The sequence below is a fragment of the Alligator mississippiensis genome, chromosome 5, assembly GCF_030867095.1.
Source record: "Alligator mississippiensis isolate rAllMis1 chromosome 5, rAllMis1, whole genome shotgun sequence".
Classification (NCBI taxonomy): domain Eukaryota; kingdom Metazoa; phylum Chordata; order Crocodylia; family Alligatoridae; genus Alligator; species Alligator mississippiensis.
The window spans coordinates 175830277-175849503 of record NC_081828.1 but is presented as its reverse complement, the minus strand read 5'-3'; the positions used below and the strand labels follow the sequence as shown (position 1 = coordinate 175849503).

At 40.9% G+C, this 19227-nt stretch overlaps 1 protein-coding gene across 6 annotated transcripts in view; it reads right to left on the bottom strand.

The window, feature by feature from the left end:
• The window catches only part of KRIT1 (KRIT1 ankyrin repeat containing), a 37796-nt gene that overhangs the window by 8494 nt on the left and 10075 nt on the right, over positions 1-19227 (bottom strand). For all 6 annotated transcript variants that reach the window (XM_014603175.3, XM_014603172.3, XM_019497815.2 and 3 more), the window contains 7 exons: positions 17452-17695; positions 17087-17202; positions 16496-16639; positions 8821-8977; positions 7925-8032; positions 7214-7370; positions 990-1141 (listed from right to left, as the gene is read on the bottom strand). In XM_014603175.3, coding sequence (XP_014458661.1) covers positions 990-1141; positions 7214-7370; positions 7925-8032; positions 8821-8977; positions 16496-16639; positions 17087-17202; positions 17452-17695 — 1078 coding nt within the window. The remainder of the gene's footprint in view (positions 1-989; positions 1142-7213; positions 7371-7924; positions 8033-8820; positions 8978-16495; positions 16640-17086; positions 17203-17451; positions 17696-19227) is intronic.

Here is a 19227-nt window from a genome sequence, read left to right as displayed (position 1 = left end):
TTCTCTTACAACAGAACAAAAACCATGGTTCACCTATACTGATTACAAATATTTCCAATATCTGTAAATTATAAATCCATACTGATTCAACACTTTAATTTACAACTGAATGGCACACTATTCAAAACCAAATTTATTGCCAAATACCAACATCAAACCTATAAATTCCAACAAGTTTTACATAATCAAGCAATCTTTTTTTTTTACTCTCTAGTACCTCTTTAGGAACAGACTGTACTACTGTTAGTCATTTTGACTACATTTTTCAATGCAAGATAAATGTATTAACATGAGTAAAAGTGACAGAATGTGGCCATTACAAAATGAAGAGGAAGGGAGAAAAACTACATTGATTAGCACAGGTTCTAATTCAGGAAGACTGAAATATTGGTTGATTGCTGCCTATATTTTAATTATATTTAATCTTTCCAATTGCTAGGGAGTGCACTTTAACAAGTTCTCTCTCTAGTGGAAAAACAGCATTTATGAGAAACTACTGTTTATAGGAATTTCCTTATTGCTAATTTATGTGGAATGCAAGTGTTTTCTGTAATTAAGAAATTAAAGTCAATCTTAAAATGTTAAATAGTTAAAAGGGTTATTTTACTGTTGTCCTGGATCCAACTCCTATCACAGTCAATGGAAGTTTATCCTTTGACTTCAGAAGGAGTTGGACTGACCTTCTGCACACAAGCAGAACAAAGCATGTAAATTGACTTTTCCCATTATGCATAAAAATATTTTTTTTTCATATTTAATACAGTCCAATTCATGAGTTCTGAACCTGGCAGTTGCCATTTCTTTCTATGCCTCTGGTTTCAGATGGGAAAATGGTTCCAAATTTCTATTCTAATACAGGGTAACAAGTTGTGAAACACGCTTGATCTAAGCCAAAAGGCCGACTAGTGATTAATAATTAATATACTGCCTGTTGATAAGACGATTCTGTTTCTGATCCTGTATTTGATACTAGAACATCTAATGCAGACCTTTTTTTCAATTTCCAAAGGAAGTCTCACATCTCTTCTCAAGAAAAGCTGTGGGGTTTCCCTTTGAGGATCCAAGTTCGTCAGTTCAGTGAGTATTTCAGGCCAGTCACGAACATGTTGCAAAGGTTTGTGATATGGCTTCAGCTGGAGATCTGGAAAAACAACAGCTTTTTAATTTTTTTCACAAATAAAAAACAACAGATTCAAGGACAGACATGTACAGATGAATGCTGTATCAAGATGCCTGAATTTGAGCACTTGCATGTGTCAACCAAAAATGTGGGGTTTTTTGACTCGCCATAAATAAAAGGACAATAAAATAAAATAAATTTACTGACATTTATCACAGCATTAATTCGAGAAATGCATTCAAACTTGGATTATGTTCAGCTTTTCAAAAGTGAAATGAAATTCTTTTAAAAAATAAACTTAAAAATTTTAATTGGTTAATGAAGTACTTAATTGATGAGGCAGTACTTACAATTACATGCAAAGGTCCTGTGGTAGGAAGTGCCACCCAAACACCACATCAAATAAAATATTTCAAATAATTTTCCTTTACTGATTTTCCTGTTTCTTCTATACATATTTATGGCATTTCCAATATCTATTTGTTAAATCACAAGGTAGGGAACTACATTCACTACTAGGTTTTGGATGCTTACCAGACTGTATTATTTTCAGACCAAACTGTCCCTTCTCTATTCTCTGTGAAGTATAATTCTGACATGCTGCAGTCACTACATTTTCCTGCTCAGCCACCCACATGGAGGCTGACTAGATTCTTGTGCCAGCTTGTCCACAGCTTCAGTTCTGTTCAGCCAACTTGACTTGTCCATCGTGCTTCCTCTTATGATGGCTACATTGTTTACCTACCCTTCTGAGCTCTTCACCTTTTACAGTTCCCCTCACTACAATTATTCATTCTAATTCTTTTCAAGTTGTTGCGCTTTCCACGTTCAAAACCCTCTAAAATAAAAGTATTATAATTAGATAACATTTTATTTTAACATTTTTATTATATTGCTTGATTTCATTAACCGATACAACATCTTCATTAATGATGTAGACATTGGAGTCAGAAGCGGACTGGCCAAGTTCGCCAATGACACCAAATTTTGGGGTAAAGCATCCACACCAGAAGACAGGGGGGCGATCCAGGCTGACCTGGACAGGCTCAGCAAATGGGCAGACAAGAACCTGATGGTGTTTAACACTGAAAAATGTAAGGTTCTCCACCTTGGGAGGAAAAACCTGCAGCATCCTTATAGGCTCGGCAGTGCTATGCTGGCTAGCACTACGGAAGAGAGAGACTTGGGGGTCATCACTGACCACAAGATGAACATGAGCCTGCAATGCGATGCTGCAGCTAGTAAAGCGAACAAAACGCTGGCTTGCATCCATAGATGCTTCTCAAGCAAATCCCAGGACTTCATTCTCCCCTTGTGCTCGGCCTTGGTGAGGCTGCAGCTGGAGTACTGTGTCCAGTTTTGGGCCCCACAATTCAAAAAGGATGTGGAGAAGCTTGAGAGAGTCCAGAGAAGAGCCATGAGCATGATCAGACCTTACGACGACAGGCTGAGAGCCACGGGGCTCTCTTTAGCCTGGAAAGCGCAGGCTCAGGGGTGATCTGATGGCCACCTATAAGTTTATAAGAGGTGCCCACCAGTATCTGGGGGAATGTTTGTTCCCAGAGTGCCCCAAGGGATGATGAGGTCGAACAGTTATAAACTCCTGCAAGACCATTTCAGGCTGGACATAAGGAAGAATTTCTTTACTGTCCGAGCCCCCAAGGTCTGGAACAGCCTGCCATCGGAGGTGGTTCAAGCACCTACATTGAACTCCTTCAAGAGTAAATTGGATGCTTATCTTGCTGGGATCCTATGACCACCTATGCTGCGCCACACTGGTGTGCTGTGAGGCACGTCCAGGTGTCCTGTGGAATTTTGGGCTGGAGCCATGCCCCCCAGCATGCTGCCATCGTGGACAGACAGAGATGGAGGACATGGATCCAGCCAGTGATTTGTATTCGAGCACTGTGCATTCAGCTGTTGTGCCGCGGGATGGGAGAGGCCCGGAAGTGTACCTCTGGAACCAAAAGGTTGGGAAACACAGCTCTGTTGCATGGACTTCTGCATTTAGATATGTATGTTTGGTGGCAGCGGTAGCTGTAGGGTGCAATATGGAGTTAAAGCGATGAAGCTGAGAGAAACTGGACCCACAGAAAAACTGTACGAAACAATTTCAGTTATAAAACACAGCTAGAAAAGATAAAACAGCAACAACAACAACAAAACAATAACCACAAAAACAATAATAATAGCATCATCACAGGACTCTTGATACTTATGCTGTATTCTTAATGCAAGACTTCTGTATTAACACTACTACAAGCAATATGTCAAGCCCAATATGAAGCAGTTAAAATCAGGGTGTTAGTTTCTCATTTATTTGTAATTACAAGTTAGCTCCTCAGCTACCTTGTCACAGTAATACTGTTAATCATATTATTTTAAAATAAATCTTTTTTTTTATCTGGTCTGAAAGAGGTGGCATGAGTGTTGTTAAAGAAAAAGTATTATAAAACTTGACTGTATCTCATACTTTAATTTAAGAGGAGTCTAACTGTATAAAAAAGCTGCTAGCATTATTTTCCTTCCTATCATTTAACATTTCTTGTGTCAAAACCTCCCCTGCCAAATATATCTGAACATTGGCAAGGGATACAAAAAACAATTTTAATATACAACTCTGCACAATAAATTTAGACCATTTAGACCTAATCAAATAAATAAAGGTAATCAATTTCACCTTGGTTGCACATTTAAATAAGGTAAATATGACATGTATGCAATATGGGACACTAGTGAGAACTTTAACCACTTGCTCACGTTAGTATTATGCAGAAAGGATTGTCACAGAGTGAACAATCCTTTAAGGGGAGTAAGTTTCAGCTGCAGTCTTTGGATGGATTCACCATTTTCCCATAGTGAAATAAATAAATTACAAGGGGCACACTGCAGAAGATTCTTACTCTGTATCCCAGTAGACCTAACTCTAAGGGCAACCAAAGTTCAGGGAGTTGAATAGAGTTAAGAAGGTAACAGAGAGGCTTTTCACAGTTCCCCAGACAGATATCCTAGGAATACAGTCCTTGCAAGGAGAAGCCTATAGGAGCTGAAAGCCAGTCCACTGGAGGAAAGCCACAGAAAAAGGGAAGAAAGTGACACACCTTACCGCAGAGACAGAAGAATGGGGAATTTAGATTTGAGGGAAGTGGATAGTGTTACCTGTCAGCTCTGTGTTCTGGGGAACCCTGGAGCAGTACCCAGCCTGTCTGACTCATGAAGGACTCCCTTTCTCCAATCTCTGCCTTAACCAGAACTGAACTGATCGGAAAAAGGACTTATAAAAGGCAAGGAAGATGCAGTGAGAGACACTCAGAAACCCTTCAGATAAGGGTGTCAGGATTGAGACAACTCCCCTAGTCCCATTTGCATCAGAGATGGGAAAGGCAGGCACCTCCATTAGCATTCAGAATGGAGAACAGAGTTTCCAAGGCACAGACCACACTGAACTCTGGGACCAGAGAAGCAGGGGAGCACTGCATGATGGGGAATCTCTGCTCCAAATGCTAATCAACCCACGTCTGCACACACCCAGCTCAGCGTTTATCAGACCAATTCTGGTGACAACTCCTTTACTGGTACCCAAAACACTGAATCTTCCTGTTTGCACTGCAAGATCCCTCAGAATAATGCTACCCATAGGCAGGAGTGATCAGTTCCTTTTATCCAACATATGAGCTATCGTTTACCCATAAAGAAACATAGTGTTCTCCCTTGAGCCATTGTTGTTTTCCTACAAAAACCCCTACCCAAGCTCAAGTTTCTGTCTGGTGCTCAGATTCAAAACCCTGCACCAGTTCCACTTTCCTGCCTGGAACACCTCCACTGATCGTGCTGCAGGCTCTGCCTGTCTGCAAGCTCCAACAAACACCTAGGAACCTCGACCAGTTCAAGCTTTGCTGAGTGGTGAGACCCCAACTCTCTCTCTCTAAGACCACTTTCTAAAACTCAGACTTGGTTTAATCCCTCTCTCCCTTACTCAAGACACAGCTTTCTAAACCTGACTTTTGCTGATCAGACTTGAGCTAGACTTTCCCAAATACCCAACTGAAACTGCAATATTGTAACTGCTTTGTTTGTTTGTCTCTCCTTGTATGGCTATTACTATTAGTGTCGTATACCTGGCAATAAAATAACTTTTATGGTCAAGCTGGTTGCCATACTCTCTCTGAACCTCATTTACTCTTCCTTCTCCTCAACCTCCCCATTTGCTCTGCAGCAACGCTTCTTTTACCTAAGCCAAAGATCCCTGTAAAGCCCAAAAATCCTGTGGTGTTTGCCCATCAAGTGAGTTACAACCAGGACAATTGGGACAAGAGCTTGGGAAGTGCTGAGCCAGGGCATATGAGGGTGTCAGCCTGTTAAATGCTGATTGACCCAGCCCAGCTCAGACGTACTCCGTTCCTGTTCTGAGTTTGGGGCATATGAGGGTGTCAGCTGGAAGTGCTGAGTAACCTAGCCTGACTCAGATGTGCTCTGTTAACATGTGTGTGTGTTCGATTGATTCGATGGTTAGAGGAACGCAGCCCCATTGAAACTAAACCCTGCAAGGTAGCTCCATTGCGGATGAGGAGTTGCAGAAGGGAAAGATAGAGCTCCATATAGAAACACAAGTAGCACACTGATAGAATTACAGAGACCCCAGAAACGTACTTCTAATAAAGTGACAGGCAAATCTGGTAACAATAGGCTCTAGCAGGAAATCCCAGGACAGGAAAAGCACACATTTATATATTACATGTGATACATTAGCATTACTGTAAGGTTATTTTATTTTTCTCATATAATACAGGTTAACAAACTTGCTTCTTTGACATTATAAACACACACACACACATATATATGTAATGTATAACCCTATCATATATACACACACACACACACACACACGCACGTGTGTGCGTGTGCACGCACATATGTTTCTGTGTAATGTATGAGAGGCAAGTTTGTTAACCTGTATTACCTGCAAGTTTGTTAACCTGTATTACCTGCATTATAAACTGTGTATTATAAATATATAAAAAATATTATGCATATATTATATATAAAACTATAGGAAAGTAGGGTTGGAACAGACCATGAGATCATTTAGTCCAACCCCCTGTTCAAGGCAGAATAATCCCTGATTAAATCATCCCAGCCAAATGTCTGTCAACCCCAGCCAAGTGTCTATGAAGAGATGGAGTTATGCTAACCTGTATTATTTGAGAAAAATAAAACTGAAGCCTGTAAAAAAGGAATGGAAATCCTGTGGGTCCTGAATTTTCTTCTGATGCTGGTTCACTGGCTACCAGGATGAATTAAAACATGCTAAAGAACACAAAATGTGCAGCAGCTCCATTGATCTCAGCAGCTGAAAACTCTAGATGGCATCCAAGACAGTTTTCACACCAGAGATGTTAGAGATGGAACTATGGACCTCTAAGATATCCCTGAGTGTACAAATTCATCCTTTTTTTTTTTTTTTTTTCAAATGAGAACTTCTATTTTTAATGGTCTGTAACCAAACATGACAGGCCCCAAGTGTAAGATCTTTCCTCATGTCTTATGTTTTTGTGACAAGGTATGTAGCAGAATTTGCAGGTTCACTGGAATCTGACATGGCTGCCTCATCAGCACTTCTGCTAGGACCTCAAACTCTTGACCTCTGGGTTTCGAGCTGCTCACCTCAGTGTACACACCACTGGAGCACGGTAAGTGCAAGGTATTTTAAAAAAACAATTTTCAAAGATTTTTTTCTAGCTGCAAATGGAAAAAAATAAGTGTTTCACTGCATTCTACCCTCACCAAAAAAAAGGGATAAAAAAAACAAATTCAAGAACTGAATATAGACCCAGTGCTTCACTTGACCAAAAAACAAATCACTACTTTTCTCAACTGTCCCTCTGACCTATAGCAAGGTAGACTCATGTAAGTTTCAAACATCTTATGAACAACTCACACACAGGAAAATAAATTATACAGTGTGAATGCCAAAAGCAAGCTATCAAGATTCTACTGTCTGGTCTACCAGCCTTATTAGTATCCTTTTTTCTATTCTTTCTATTTATACAAGAAATCTTTAATGCCACAAGTTTATACTACCTTAGTACTTACTGAGATTTTCAGAACAGATCCAGATAGTGAAGTACTGCTGAGTTTCCTGAGATAGACGCATTCCCTCCATTATCTGCTGTACAGTGGTATTGTTTCCATGTTTCAACTCAACAGAACGATATGATCCATCCATTCGATAAATCCGCACCTTTTCATACTGTCAAAATATATAAAAACAATATTAAAATAATTTAAACAAATTAAGACTAAGTTAAAATCCTATTTTTCTATTGCTAACCACCTTAAAAACACAATTTAAAATCCAATTTACAAGTGCTTGCATTACAAAAAGAACATTGTAGAGTTTGTTGACATTCATCTTGTATCAGAATATATTATTCACAGATCATTTACAGCCATGTGACTGTGTTTTAAAACAGCACAAAAGCAGATTATATATTGACACATGAAACTGGGCATAAAGAAAAAGCACTGTCAGTGATGGAAATTTGTGGTATATCTTATACCTCTGTAATAATTTAAAGCATAAATTTTAAAATCTTAAATGTATCTATAGAGTCATGGGTACAAGTTGGAAACATTTTAAAAGACAAATGCATGATTTTGTCTACATTTATAGTAAAAAGTGTGCACAGAGTAGGTCAAATATTGTTGCTATAGGTGGACTCATTACTCTCCTCAGTTTTCACTTTTTATACATTTGCTAAGATTTAAAAATATGAGTACTAAATTGTATAGAAAATAAAATACAGGTTTATTTATGGCCTCCTTCAGCAGTTTGGCTGTTCCTTCCCACTCATTTTGTTTGTTCTCTTCACAGACATTCAGTGGAGATCTTCCTTGTTGATCAGTAATATGCTACAAATGTGAACAGAAAGACTGATGTCATTCATAGTTTTCACTCTAGATAAGGAAACAATGAGTTTGGGAGATTCTAATTAAAATCTTTCCTTGTTCATAGGGCTTAGACTGAGTATTTAAATACTTTTCATTAATCACACTTTCCTTTTCATGTTAACAATTATTAGCAGCCTCTCACCTGTGTATGGTGCCAGAAAAACAAACAAACCTGGTGCCTTGTCATAACTATGACTACTGAATACATGGACTTATCCTGGTTCACCTCTTCTTGTCTATTCCTTGTTCTTTTTGATACAAGCTCTTTGTGACAGGCACCGTCTCTTTATATATTTGCAGAGCCCTTAAATCAATAGTACTTAGCCTTACTGGAGCCTACTGGCACTAATGCAATCATTATTAACTAGACAAGTAAAGTAAATATATGATACAAACAAAAATATATATGTTAAAGGATGAGTAATATACAGCTTAGTAACACATAAGAACACTACGAAAAGAGACAGTGAAAGCTTAGACTAAAATATCTGATGAAACCCAGTTAAAATATTGCTGACAAGAAACAAAAGTTAATCAGTTTGCACATGTAGGGGAAAATTTTGAGATCAAGTATAATCAAAGAGAACAGCAATAGTGAACTGGATTAACCATATTTGGGTGCATAAATGTACCTATTATTTTTAAGATTAAAGTAATATTATCTATTAAGAAAATAAATATTACATCTCAGAGACTGGATACACATAATATGTGTGTGTGCTTTGATTCCAATTACAAAGGAGGCTTACTCTGTCAATTTCAGGATGATTTAGAAGGATTTGCACTATTTCAGCATGCCCTCCTCCGGCAGCAAAATGAAGAGGAGAACTAAGTTGTCCATTGAGTAGGTTTGGATTGCATTTCCCTTTCTCCAACAGCATTCGAGTGGCTTCAACTTTTCCATACCTGCAAATAAATTAAAATCACAGTGGATAAAACAAAGAATGCAACGCATTTCAAATAAAGCCTACTTCAGATGTTCTCAGAGATGTACCCGAAATCGTGCAGTTAGTCCAATGAAAGATATCACCCAAAAGCATTTTTGCCTCTCACAAAAAACAGAGTTGTTTTTGGAAGAGATTTTAGATCATGATATGGAACTGCAAATTTTTGTTTTTCTTTTCTCAATAAACCTGCTCATTATTAAGGACTATGTAGTTTGGTAGGTAGGGGAATTGAGATGTAAATATTTCATAAGCTAAAATATATTTAAATAGCTGTTTCACTTTTCACAAAAATTTATCTCTGGGCTAATAAAATATATAAAGATAATTATCCATTCGATAAATCGAAGGACTAAAAAATACTAATCATGTGAAAACATGCAAGTGGTTGTAATGATGATTTTGAGAAACCTAACCATATCAGTGACTACATAGTCATTGCCAAGTTAATGAGAAGCACTCTAGAAATACCACATAAAAATAAAATGAAATGATAAAAATAATGGAACATTTGAGATGTTCATTATTTCAAATTGTCCTTCCTTCTTTGTATTTTTAAATGGAAAAAAGCAGTTAAATAACAAACAACTTTTTGCATTTTTGTAACACTAAGGGTAAGTGTACCCAGCAGTCACTGCAGCTCTGACTGTAGCACACCATACTACATATATGCAAGTTAACTTTACACTGGTAAAACTGTATCCTGCTGATAATGTAGTCACAGCAACACAGACCCCCATAGGCTGCAAAATCTACACAAGCAGCAGAGCAAATACTGTGCGACTGTAAATACTCTGTGGGCATGCCCTAGGAGTTCTGAAGTACAACAGTGAACTTAGTTTCTTCACTTCCAAATAATAGAGGAATGATTAGCTTGAAAACAAAACAAATGAAAATCTTTTCACTGGAATGTATGAAAAACACAGAAACATTTTTATTAGCCCTACGGTCTTAACTGTGCTTCAATAAACCTTAAAGTTTGAGCTAAATTTTAATAGCTAATGTCCCTTTAATCACATAGTCCGTGTTCAGATGTGCATGAACATTTGGTTCCCCGAAGACAACTAGCGACAGCGCACCTTGTGCCGCCGCTAGTTGTCTTGGGGGAATGCCTGTGCCTCACGTGCTCTGACACGGGGCAAGTTACACTGGGTGGGGTAGGGGAACCAGCACTGGGCTGGCCTCAGCAGCCTTACTTGGGATCCTGGGGGCTTCCTGGGGCTGCAGCAGTGGCAATCCTGCTGCATGGAGCCTGGCCAGTAGTGGAGTGTGGCTCCAGCTGGCCAGGCTCCATTTTTGGATGGCACATGCTGCCGCTGCATGCATCACTCAGCATTTTTTTCCATGGTTTTTTTTTTTCACCTCTGGATACTCCTTGTAGCACAGAGAACAACTGAACATGAGGTATGTGGCGCTGCAGATGTGTCTGCAATGCCACATACCGCATGGCCATGCTTGTCTGGATGCAGCCATAAAGAACAAAGAAACACAGAAACTGCTATGCTGGATCATCCTGTGGTCCATGTAGCCCAGTATGCTGACTTAATACCAGATGCCTCAGAATAAATATAAGAAACTGGAGGCAGATGGGGAAAACATGTCCTGTAGCAGAAAGCCCCCTTTTCCTCTTGCCTGCAGTTGCTCTCCCCTCCTTGGATATGTTTTTTCTTTTTCTACCTTTTCTTCCTTCCTCTCTCTTTCACTTTAAGATAAGGAATTGTATTTTAAAATTTGTACGTATGCATTTTGTATCTCCCCTTGTAGTTTGGTATTTTTATCTATTTGTGTGCCATGGCATTTGTAGCTTATATTTTATACTCCTCACCTTTCCACTTTCAACTAAATGTGTTTAGTTTCATAAGTAAGTTATACATTGTAACAATGTTAACAAGGGCAGGAATCAAACTGCCCTTCCCTGCATCAGGCTGGCCCCTGAAAGAGCAATGAATCAGTGATTGAATGTGTAACATAGTAGCAGACTGCAATTATCACCTGGAAACTGCAGATCAACCAAAGGAAGAACTCAACAGAAGACAATGTAACAACCGGGAAATCTCTAAACCTCACTGATCAAGGGCTAGAAGCCCTGGCCTGAGTTAATCAACACTGGGGACCAACTTTTGGACTGAGTATCTCCAGATCAACCGCTCCCAGAGCCCTATTCAAAATTCATCAATGGACTCCCAAACCTGCACGTACATGCCGATGACCCCTTGGGCTGACAGATGCTGTCCAGTGGCCACCGAGGGGGGGGGGGGAAGTCCCACAAGGGTCAACGACCCCTGGATTGGGCAAACCTGAAAACTGGGGAGTCATCAAAGTCTGCCAAGGACAGATAAAAGGCAGTGAAAAGTGACCCTCAGGGGCACCCTCTTGATCTCCAACTCGACCAGACCTGTCCAGCCAGAAGGACCAGCCAGCAACCCCCTTCTGGAAGATAACATCATGCTGCAAGAAGCCTCAACGATAGACTCCAGCGCTTGTAGGATAGGTATACCTGACTCTGTAGCCTGCTACTGTGTGTGTGGGGGGGGGGGGGGAGGACCAGCCCCAAGGTTTATGATTACAGTGTTTCAATCCGCCTAATAAACTAGAATTTTAAGGATCCCGAGTTAGACATTTGTAGCCAACATTATTTGGTGGAGAACGCAGGCATTATTCTAGGATTATTAGCAGATTGGTAATTGGGGAGACTGTGTCTCCAGATAGAACCCACGTCCACGGAGGTGGGTGGGCAATAGTCACCCAAGGGGGTGAATTAGGATTTAGATTCACCCAAGGGGGTGGGCAGACTCAAGGAGGGTCTGGATTTAGACTCACCCAAGGGGGTGGGCGGACCAAGGAGGGTCTGGATTTAGAAGTCACCCAAGGGGGTGGACTAGGATTTAGACTCACCCAAGGGGGTGGGCAGACTCAAGGAGGGTTTGGATTCAGTTGTCACCCAAGGGGGTGGGCATATCCCAAGGAAGGGATTTGGTTGTAGAACTGCAGGGGCAGGGACAGAGTTGGTTGGGACCGCAAGGGATCAAGGAAACTGACAGGTGCAGAGGCATGTTGAGGAAAATGTCTTTGTTTAGGAAAAAAACCCCTAAGGTTGGAGCAGGAGGCCAAGAAGATAAGTGGGTACGGAGGGAGGAAATTTCCCCTCTCCATAGGGAGATTCTGAAGGGTGGACCCAGCCCATGGAGGGAGGATGTGTGCACCCCAGGCTTTTCCATAGGGACACTGAATCCCAATTTGAAAGATTTTGCCTTTGTGAAAAACCCTCAGTTCAAAGGCAACACAGTGCCTTGGTCTGGCTGCTAGGGCATGCTGTAAAAACAGCAGTTGAGGAAAAAGCAGCGAGCCTCTGAAATTGAGGAAAAGGAGGAGCTAATCCAAATACTAAAAGATAGATGTATTCAATTGGAAATCAGTAATCAGACTCTAAAGGGGTCGTCTCGGAACTTGGAAAATGAAAATGAGCAATTGAGAAAAATAAATCAAGACAATGCCCAACAATTGGAAGTATTGGATCAAGAAAAGGCTAGCCGAGAAGCCTTGCAAAAATTGGTAAAGACAATGGCTAAAGACCAAGCTGAGAAGGGAGCCAAGATCAACCATGGCCCCTGTCTAAATACCATTAACCGTTTAAAAAACGAACTCCAGGAGCGCAGCCTGCAAGTAGCAGCTGTCATTTGGGGAGACCAAGCCAGGGATCCAGACATCCCCTTCAATCCAGGAGAGATTTGGGGTGGGGAGATGTGGGGAGATCCAGAGGATGCAGGGGAGCCCTCTCCTGAAGACCCCAAGTCAGATCAGGAAAGGACCCTGGTGCCTGAGGTGAGCGCAGTCACGCGGACCTCAGTCACTCGGGATGCTCAGGGAAAACCCACAGAAACCACACAGGTAATGGTCCCCCTCAGTGGAGCTGATCTAGCAGCCCTGGGCAAGACCCTGGGATCTGCTAACATTAGGAATTTGGGACAGTGGTTGCAGAAATCCCTGAATGTAGTGGAGTGTGAAACCCTGAGTGTCCGGGAATGGCACCGCCTACTAAGGGCTTGCACCACCCCAGAGATTCAGGCAGCTATGGATCAGGAGGACAGCTTTGGGAGAGACAATATTCTCCGGAGCATAGTGGGTTTGGGGATCAGTTTGGGGAGAAAGACATTTAAGGGACAGTTTGGGGCTAGCCACCAGACACCTGGGGAACCTGTTAGGGACTATGTGATCTGGTGTGTTATGTTGGGATTGCTGTCAGGGACGGTTCTGCCCCTAGACAAGGAGAACAAAAGGACATCAGACATAAGAAGTATAGATTACCCTCCTGGGTTTTGGAAAGAGGTACAGGAAGGCATGCATCAGCCCGTAATTGGACTGATGGGGCTGCTCCGAGAGACAGGGAGATATGTGCTGGGAGAAGTCCTAGCCCGGGCTCAGGATGCAGAGAGGTTAATTGGACGTCAAGGGGGGGCGATTGCAGCCACCCAGTTCAAAGAAAAGCTTAATGACACACCGAATTATATGGTTACCTATTCTAATGAAAGTGCATACCCCAAAACTTATAGGGGGGTTGGGGGCCCAAATTATCGCCCTAGCCCACACTGGGTTAACCCCAGGGTATCAAAGGAAAGAGAGGGGGAAAATGGGATTTGGTCAGCAGTGTGGAAGTTTTTAATGCAGCATGGGGAACCGAGAGGGAAATGGCATGGAAAGCCTCTAGCCAAGCTGCTTATCAGAATGGCAGAGCTGACTGGGGAGGGAGCAGTACCTCCCCATTCTAACAGGGTAGCAGCCTCAGCCCCGGTCTCCGAGGAGCACTGACGGAGCCCCCGTAATGAGATCCCTGAGCAAAGCCCTGGCTCATGGGAGAAACTGGGGACCCTCAATTGGGATCCAGGAGGGAGACCCCAAATACCTGTTACGGTGGGAACTCAAGGGCATACCAGTGCACTCCTGAACACCAGAGCTGCACTAAATGTATTTGGGAGGAAATGGGACCTAATTCAGGAAAATGGGTACATGTGTCCCAAGAAACTGTTAAAGGGGGCGGAATAGATCTAACCCTGAATCTAGCCTTGTTAATAGGATTCCTTGTGTCATGAGGAGAGCATCCCAAAGAGGAAAAAAAAAAAAAAAAAGTGAGCCACCAACCACCTGACCCTCGAGGAACAGGGTAACCAGTCTTTTAATCCTGCCAGCCACCCTTCTTGGCTAGCAGGAAGGAACGGCTCTGAGCTGTTGGAAAATACACATTGGATGGGCTGATCAGTGCCCACCTCGATGTTGAGGCAGGAAAAGGCCAAAAAAAATCCTCAACTTAAGATGGCCACCCTCCTGTAGGTAACTGCTCCACTTTTTCAGTATAAAAGAAAAGCACCCAAAGAATGGAAAATGCTGTGTGCACTGCCACTGCACATGTCAGCATTGCACTTTGTAAATATGAATAATCAGCCACTGCAAGGAATTTTCCTTGGCAGATTTGTGTGTGTGTGTTTTCTTTTGCAGAAACCACAGTGTAGTCAAAGGTGACCAACAAACCATGAGGCCTCACTACCACCAGCAGCATCTTCCTCATCACAGCCATGGCAAAAATTGTCTTGTCTGTTTGTGGTGTCTTGTTATATGTTTTGTGTTTGTTTGTTTGGTTTGTTTTAAGTTGCCACAGTTTAAATACATATGATATCATAAAGATATAATAAGGGTAATTGGTAATACCCCCTCTAAAAATTGAACCTGTCTGTGGATCCCAGACCAGAACACTTCTGTCCGGTTGGACTGGAAAGTTGTTCTGATATTTGAAACAAGAGCAGCAATTCTCAAAAGGTTTTATATTCCACTTGGTTAGCAAAAGGATATTTATTAAGGTTCATGTGTACTTTGTTTTTTGGGTTTTGTTTTGTTTTTGTTTTTTCTCTGTACTTCTCTTAAGGATTTAAATGCGATTTAGAATATCAGTATAACAAGATGTGTGTAAAAAACTGCATTCAAAGTCATATTTTAATAAGCAAAGAGATAACTATACCATTGTAACTGTTCAAATCAACCTCGTTATGTTATTTTCTCTCTCCACCCCCCAAGGCTTTTCTCTTTCAATATCTTTTAACTGCCTAAGTTTGGTTTTAACTTCAAACCAGCTGAAGATGACACACCTCCTGTCTATATAGCTGAACAATGGTGTTCAAACAATATAATGCCATCACCCTTGTGTAAGGCCGATGTCAAGGGGGGGAATAATGTAGCAGAAAGCCCCCTTTTCCTCTTGCCTGCAGTTGCTCTCCCCTCCTTGGATATGTTTTTTCTTTTTCTACCTTTTCTTTCTTCCTCTCTCTTTCACTTTAAGATAAGGAATTGTGTTTTAAAATTTGTACGTATGCATTTTGCATCTCCCCTTGTAGTTTGGTATTTTTATCTATTTGTGTGCCATGGCATTTGTAGCTTATATTTTATACTCCTCACCTTTCAACTAAATGTGTTTAGTTTCATAAGTAAGTTATACATTGTAACAATGTTAACAAGGGCAGGAATCAAACTGCCCTTCCCTGCATCAGGCTGGCCCCTGAAAGAGCGAATGAATCAGTGATTGAATGTGTAACATAGTAGCAGACTGCAATTATCACCTGGAAGCTGAGATCAACCAAGGGAAGAACTCAATAGAAGACAATGTAACAACCGGGAAATCTCTAAACCTCACTGATCAAGGGCTAGAAGCCCTGGCCTGAGTTAATCAACGCCGGGGACCAACTTTTGGACTGAGTATCTCCAGATCAACCGCTCCCAGAGCCCTATTCAAAATTCATCAACGGACTCACAAACCTGCACGTACATGCGGATGACCCCTGGGGCTGACAGATGCTGTCCAGTAGCCACCGGGGGGGGGTGGGGGAAGTCCCACGAGGGTCAACGACCCCTGGATTGGGCAAACCTGAAAACTGGGGAGTCACCAAAGTCTGCCGAGGACAGATAAAAGGCAGTGAAAAGTGACCCTCAGGGGCACCCTCTTGATCTCCAACTCGACCAGACCTGTCCAGCCAGAAGGACCAGCCGGCGACCCCCTTCTGGAAGATAACACCACGCTGCAAGAAGCCTCAATGACAGACTCCAGTGCTTGTAGGATAGGTATACCTGACTCTGTAGCCTGCTACTGTGTTTGTGTGTGTGTGTGCGCATGTGTGTGTGTGGGGGGACCAGCCCCAAGGTTTATGATTACAGTGTTTCAATCCGCCTAATAAACTAGAATTTTAAGGATCCCGAGTTGGACATTTGTAGCCAACATCCTCTATATTATGTCTCCTCTGAAATCCTTTAGTTACAAATTAGCTTAAATCCTGATGCACAAAGTTTAAGTGCAAAGTTATGGTATTTCTCAACATTAAATTTTTAGGAATAAACAATTAAAAATCTGAAGTTTGGATTTCTCAGCAATTACTATCACAAATCCTACAATACGGTTTTGAGCCACAAATACCAAGAATGTATCGCGTGACAAAATCCTTACCAGCAAGCATAGTGAATGGGGGCCCAATGGTCACTGTCTAACTGGTTAACTGAAAAGTTTTCATCCAGAAGGCGGCTCAGTAATTCAGAGTCTCCTTCACAGGCACTGCGATGAAGAGGGAAATCATCTACCCATTGGCGCTCCCTAGTGACGAAAATTACAATACACACCAACTCAGTAATATTCTAGCAGGCAAATTTAAAAAAATGTAAAAACGAGACACTTGTGTTTATCTTTTGATATGTATAAAACCCAGGCAGTTAAAGTGAATCAATGTGTACAACTAGCATTTTAATTAGCCATATGTCCATCCATGACCACATTCTTTCTACCAAGAAATACTTGTTTTAGACCTGCTTGTTTTCTGAATTTTCCCCAGTCAATCCTACATTTTTGATTCTTCAGGCTCTCATTCTGTTGTGAACTCCATAGACTATAAGCTTTTTTTTTTGGTACATTTTTTTTTTTATGTATTGCTACTATAATAAGGACAGAGGGACTCTGAAAACAGACTGGATCCTAAAGTAATCCTGTAACATGATTTTTTTTTTTTAACTTGAGATTATAAATGAAAAAAATATAATGTAATACTTGTCTTCCATCACACTGCTCATGCTGCGTTGCCACTTTTCTCTTTTTGGAATCTGAATCTTTGAGTAGTCTGGAGCTCCAAGACCAAAGTATGGATTTATAACCACTTTATCAACCTACAAAAACAATATAATATTTAAAAATTTGTCACTGAAGCATGGACAAGCAGACATACACATTTTCTTTTAATTAACACTCACACAGCAATTTGTTGCAGTTAAAGGGACAGATTTTCACATTTTTATAGTTGTAAATCAAACTAGCCAAAAGCATAAAGAGGGTATAACTGATTACGGTACAGCTAAACACAAGATTATCAAAACCTTTTAAAAAGTAAAATAGAATTCATCCTACAAAATACTTACCCTGTTGGTATATTGAAGATCAGACCCAAACAAAGGATTATAGATGCACATATCTGCTTTCTCCAGTGCCAACATTTTACTCTTTATTTCTAATGCAGTATAGCCCATGTGGAGTGAGCTCTCTGTGTGACCAGGTTCAATAGCATATGCAGGGTTTATGACATTAGTTTTAATTCTTTCAAGAGGTGATGGTCTGAATAAAGCTGGGATAGAATGCGATTGTGTGTGTCGTTCATCTAGCCATCTGCAGAACAAAATAGACAAGTCACACTAATGCTTATTCATTTTCAAGATAAATAAAGGATTGATTATGTAGTCTCTATGCTAACTATTCTACCAGAAGTCAACAGGAGTTGTATGTATGAAGAGGCTATGGGATCAGGCCCTACATCTGCAAAAATAGATACTAGAAAATAAGTCACATTTAAAATTAGCCTTAGCTGAAGTTTTAATTACTGGGCACATAGGCAATTTTATATCACTACAATACTTCCACATATAGAACTTTGCTAACTTACAGTTAAGGATCCTCAATTGCATTCTCTCAAAATGTGAGCTTTCAGAAGCAAGGCAATTGTTAAGTTAGGGCAATATGTTCTGCCAGCACAATCAAAATACTTAACCACACCAACACACTAATACCTCCTTTAACAAATTCACTTTCAGTTCACCAGTACTACCACTCTAAATATGCACATGAAAGAACTGAAATGTCACACTACAATATGGAACCTTCTTCAAGTCCAAATGTTACTGCAAACCTATTTGTCTTCAAATTCATTTAGCTCAGTAGCTGGGTGTTTTGCTAAAAAAAACTAGGAATGAAACAATTAATTTGGGCACATTAAAATGTCATCTATAAGCCAGCATTCATTCAGCTTGGCCATCCTGCCTTCACTCAGACTCATAGGGCAGCGATCATTGCTCATTTCCTGTGGGTTTTCCTGGATGGATTCCAGGAACCCCTTGCTTCCACCAATTTCATTTGCGCTAGAGTGCTCTTATTAACCTGCAGGCACCTTAGGCTGAGCTAGGGAGCAACATAAATACTCTCTGCTTGCTGTAGTAAGGTTTTCCTATGCACTGCGGACCATGGCTTTCGACACAACTGTGTTGGCATTTAATTGTTGAATTTTGGTCATGGTTATGTTACCTATTCAGGATTTTTTCATAGGTAGAGGCTGCAGGGTATTTTTCTGGGCAAACCTGGGTTTCTCATGTTGTAGTGTTTTGTTACATGTTTGAAGTGGACATAACCGTTGCAGATATAAATGCATTTTGGCTCGTTAGGATGAAATGATAGAGGGGAATACAGGCTCCCACAGGACTATGCACTTCTCAGTACAGGGAGATGCACAGATGAACAGAGTTTGGAGACTGTCTCAAGAGCAGATTTTATCCCTTGAGGTAAACCATGGTTTATAGTTCAAAGCCATTTGTCTGGCTATGGCCTGGATGCTCTGGACAGTATCTCTAGCTAAGTACCTGCTTTTGATCTTGGGGTTGCTGGAAAAAAAAAAAAAAAAAAATCAAGAAAAAAGTTGTCTTTTATAGCAAAGTGTAGTTCATGTTGATATTTTATCCCCCACCACTTATTTATACTTCTGTTCTTTTTGGGGAGGGGGCAGTGGGGTATGGCCATTGTGCTTTAAACTATCCATAGCTTGTAAGGTGTATTTTGGGAAATTATCCTGAGGAACAATCACATTAGATGGTGATACCCATTTAAAAATGATTTCAGATTAGCTAGACTAGGACTTCCTAGCTTAGTATGAA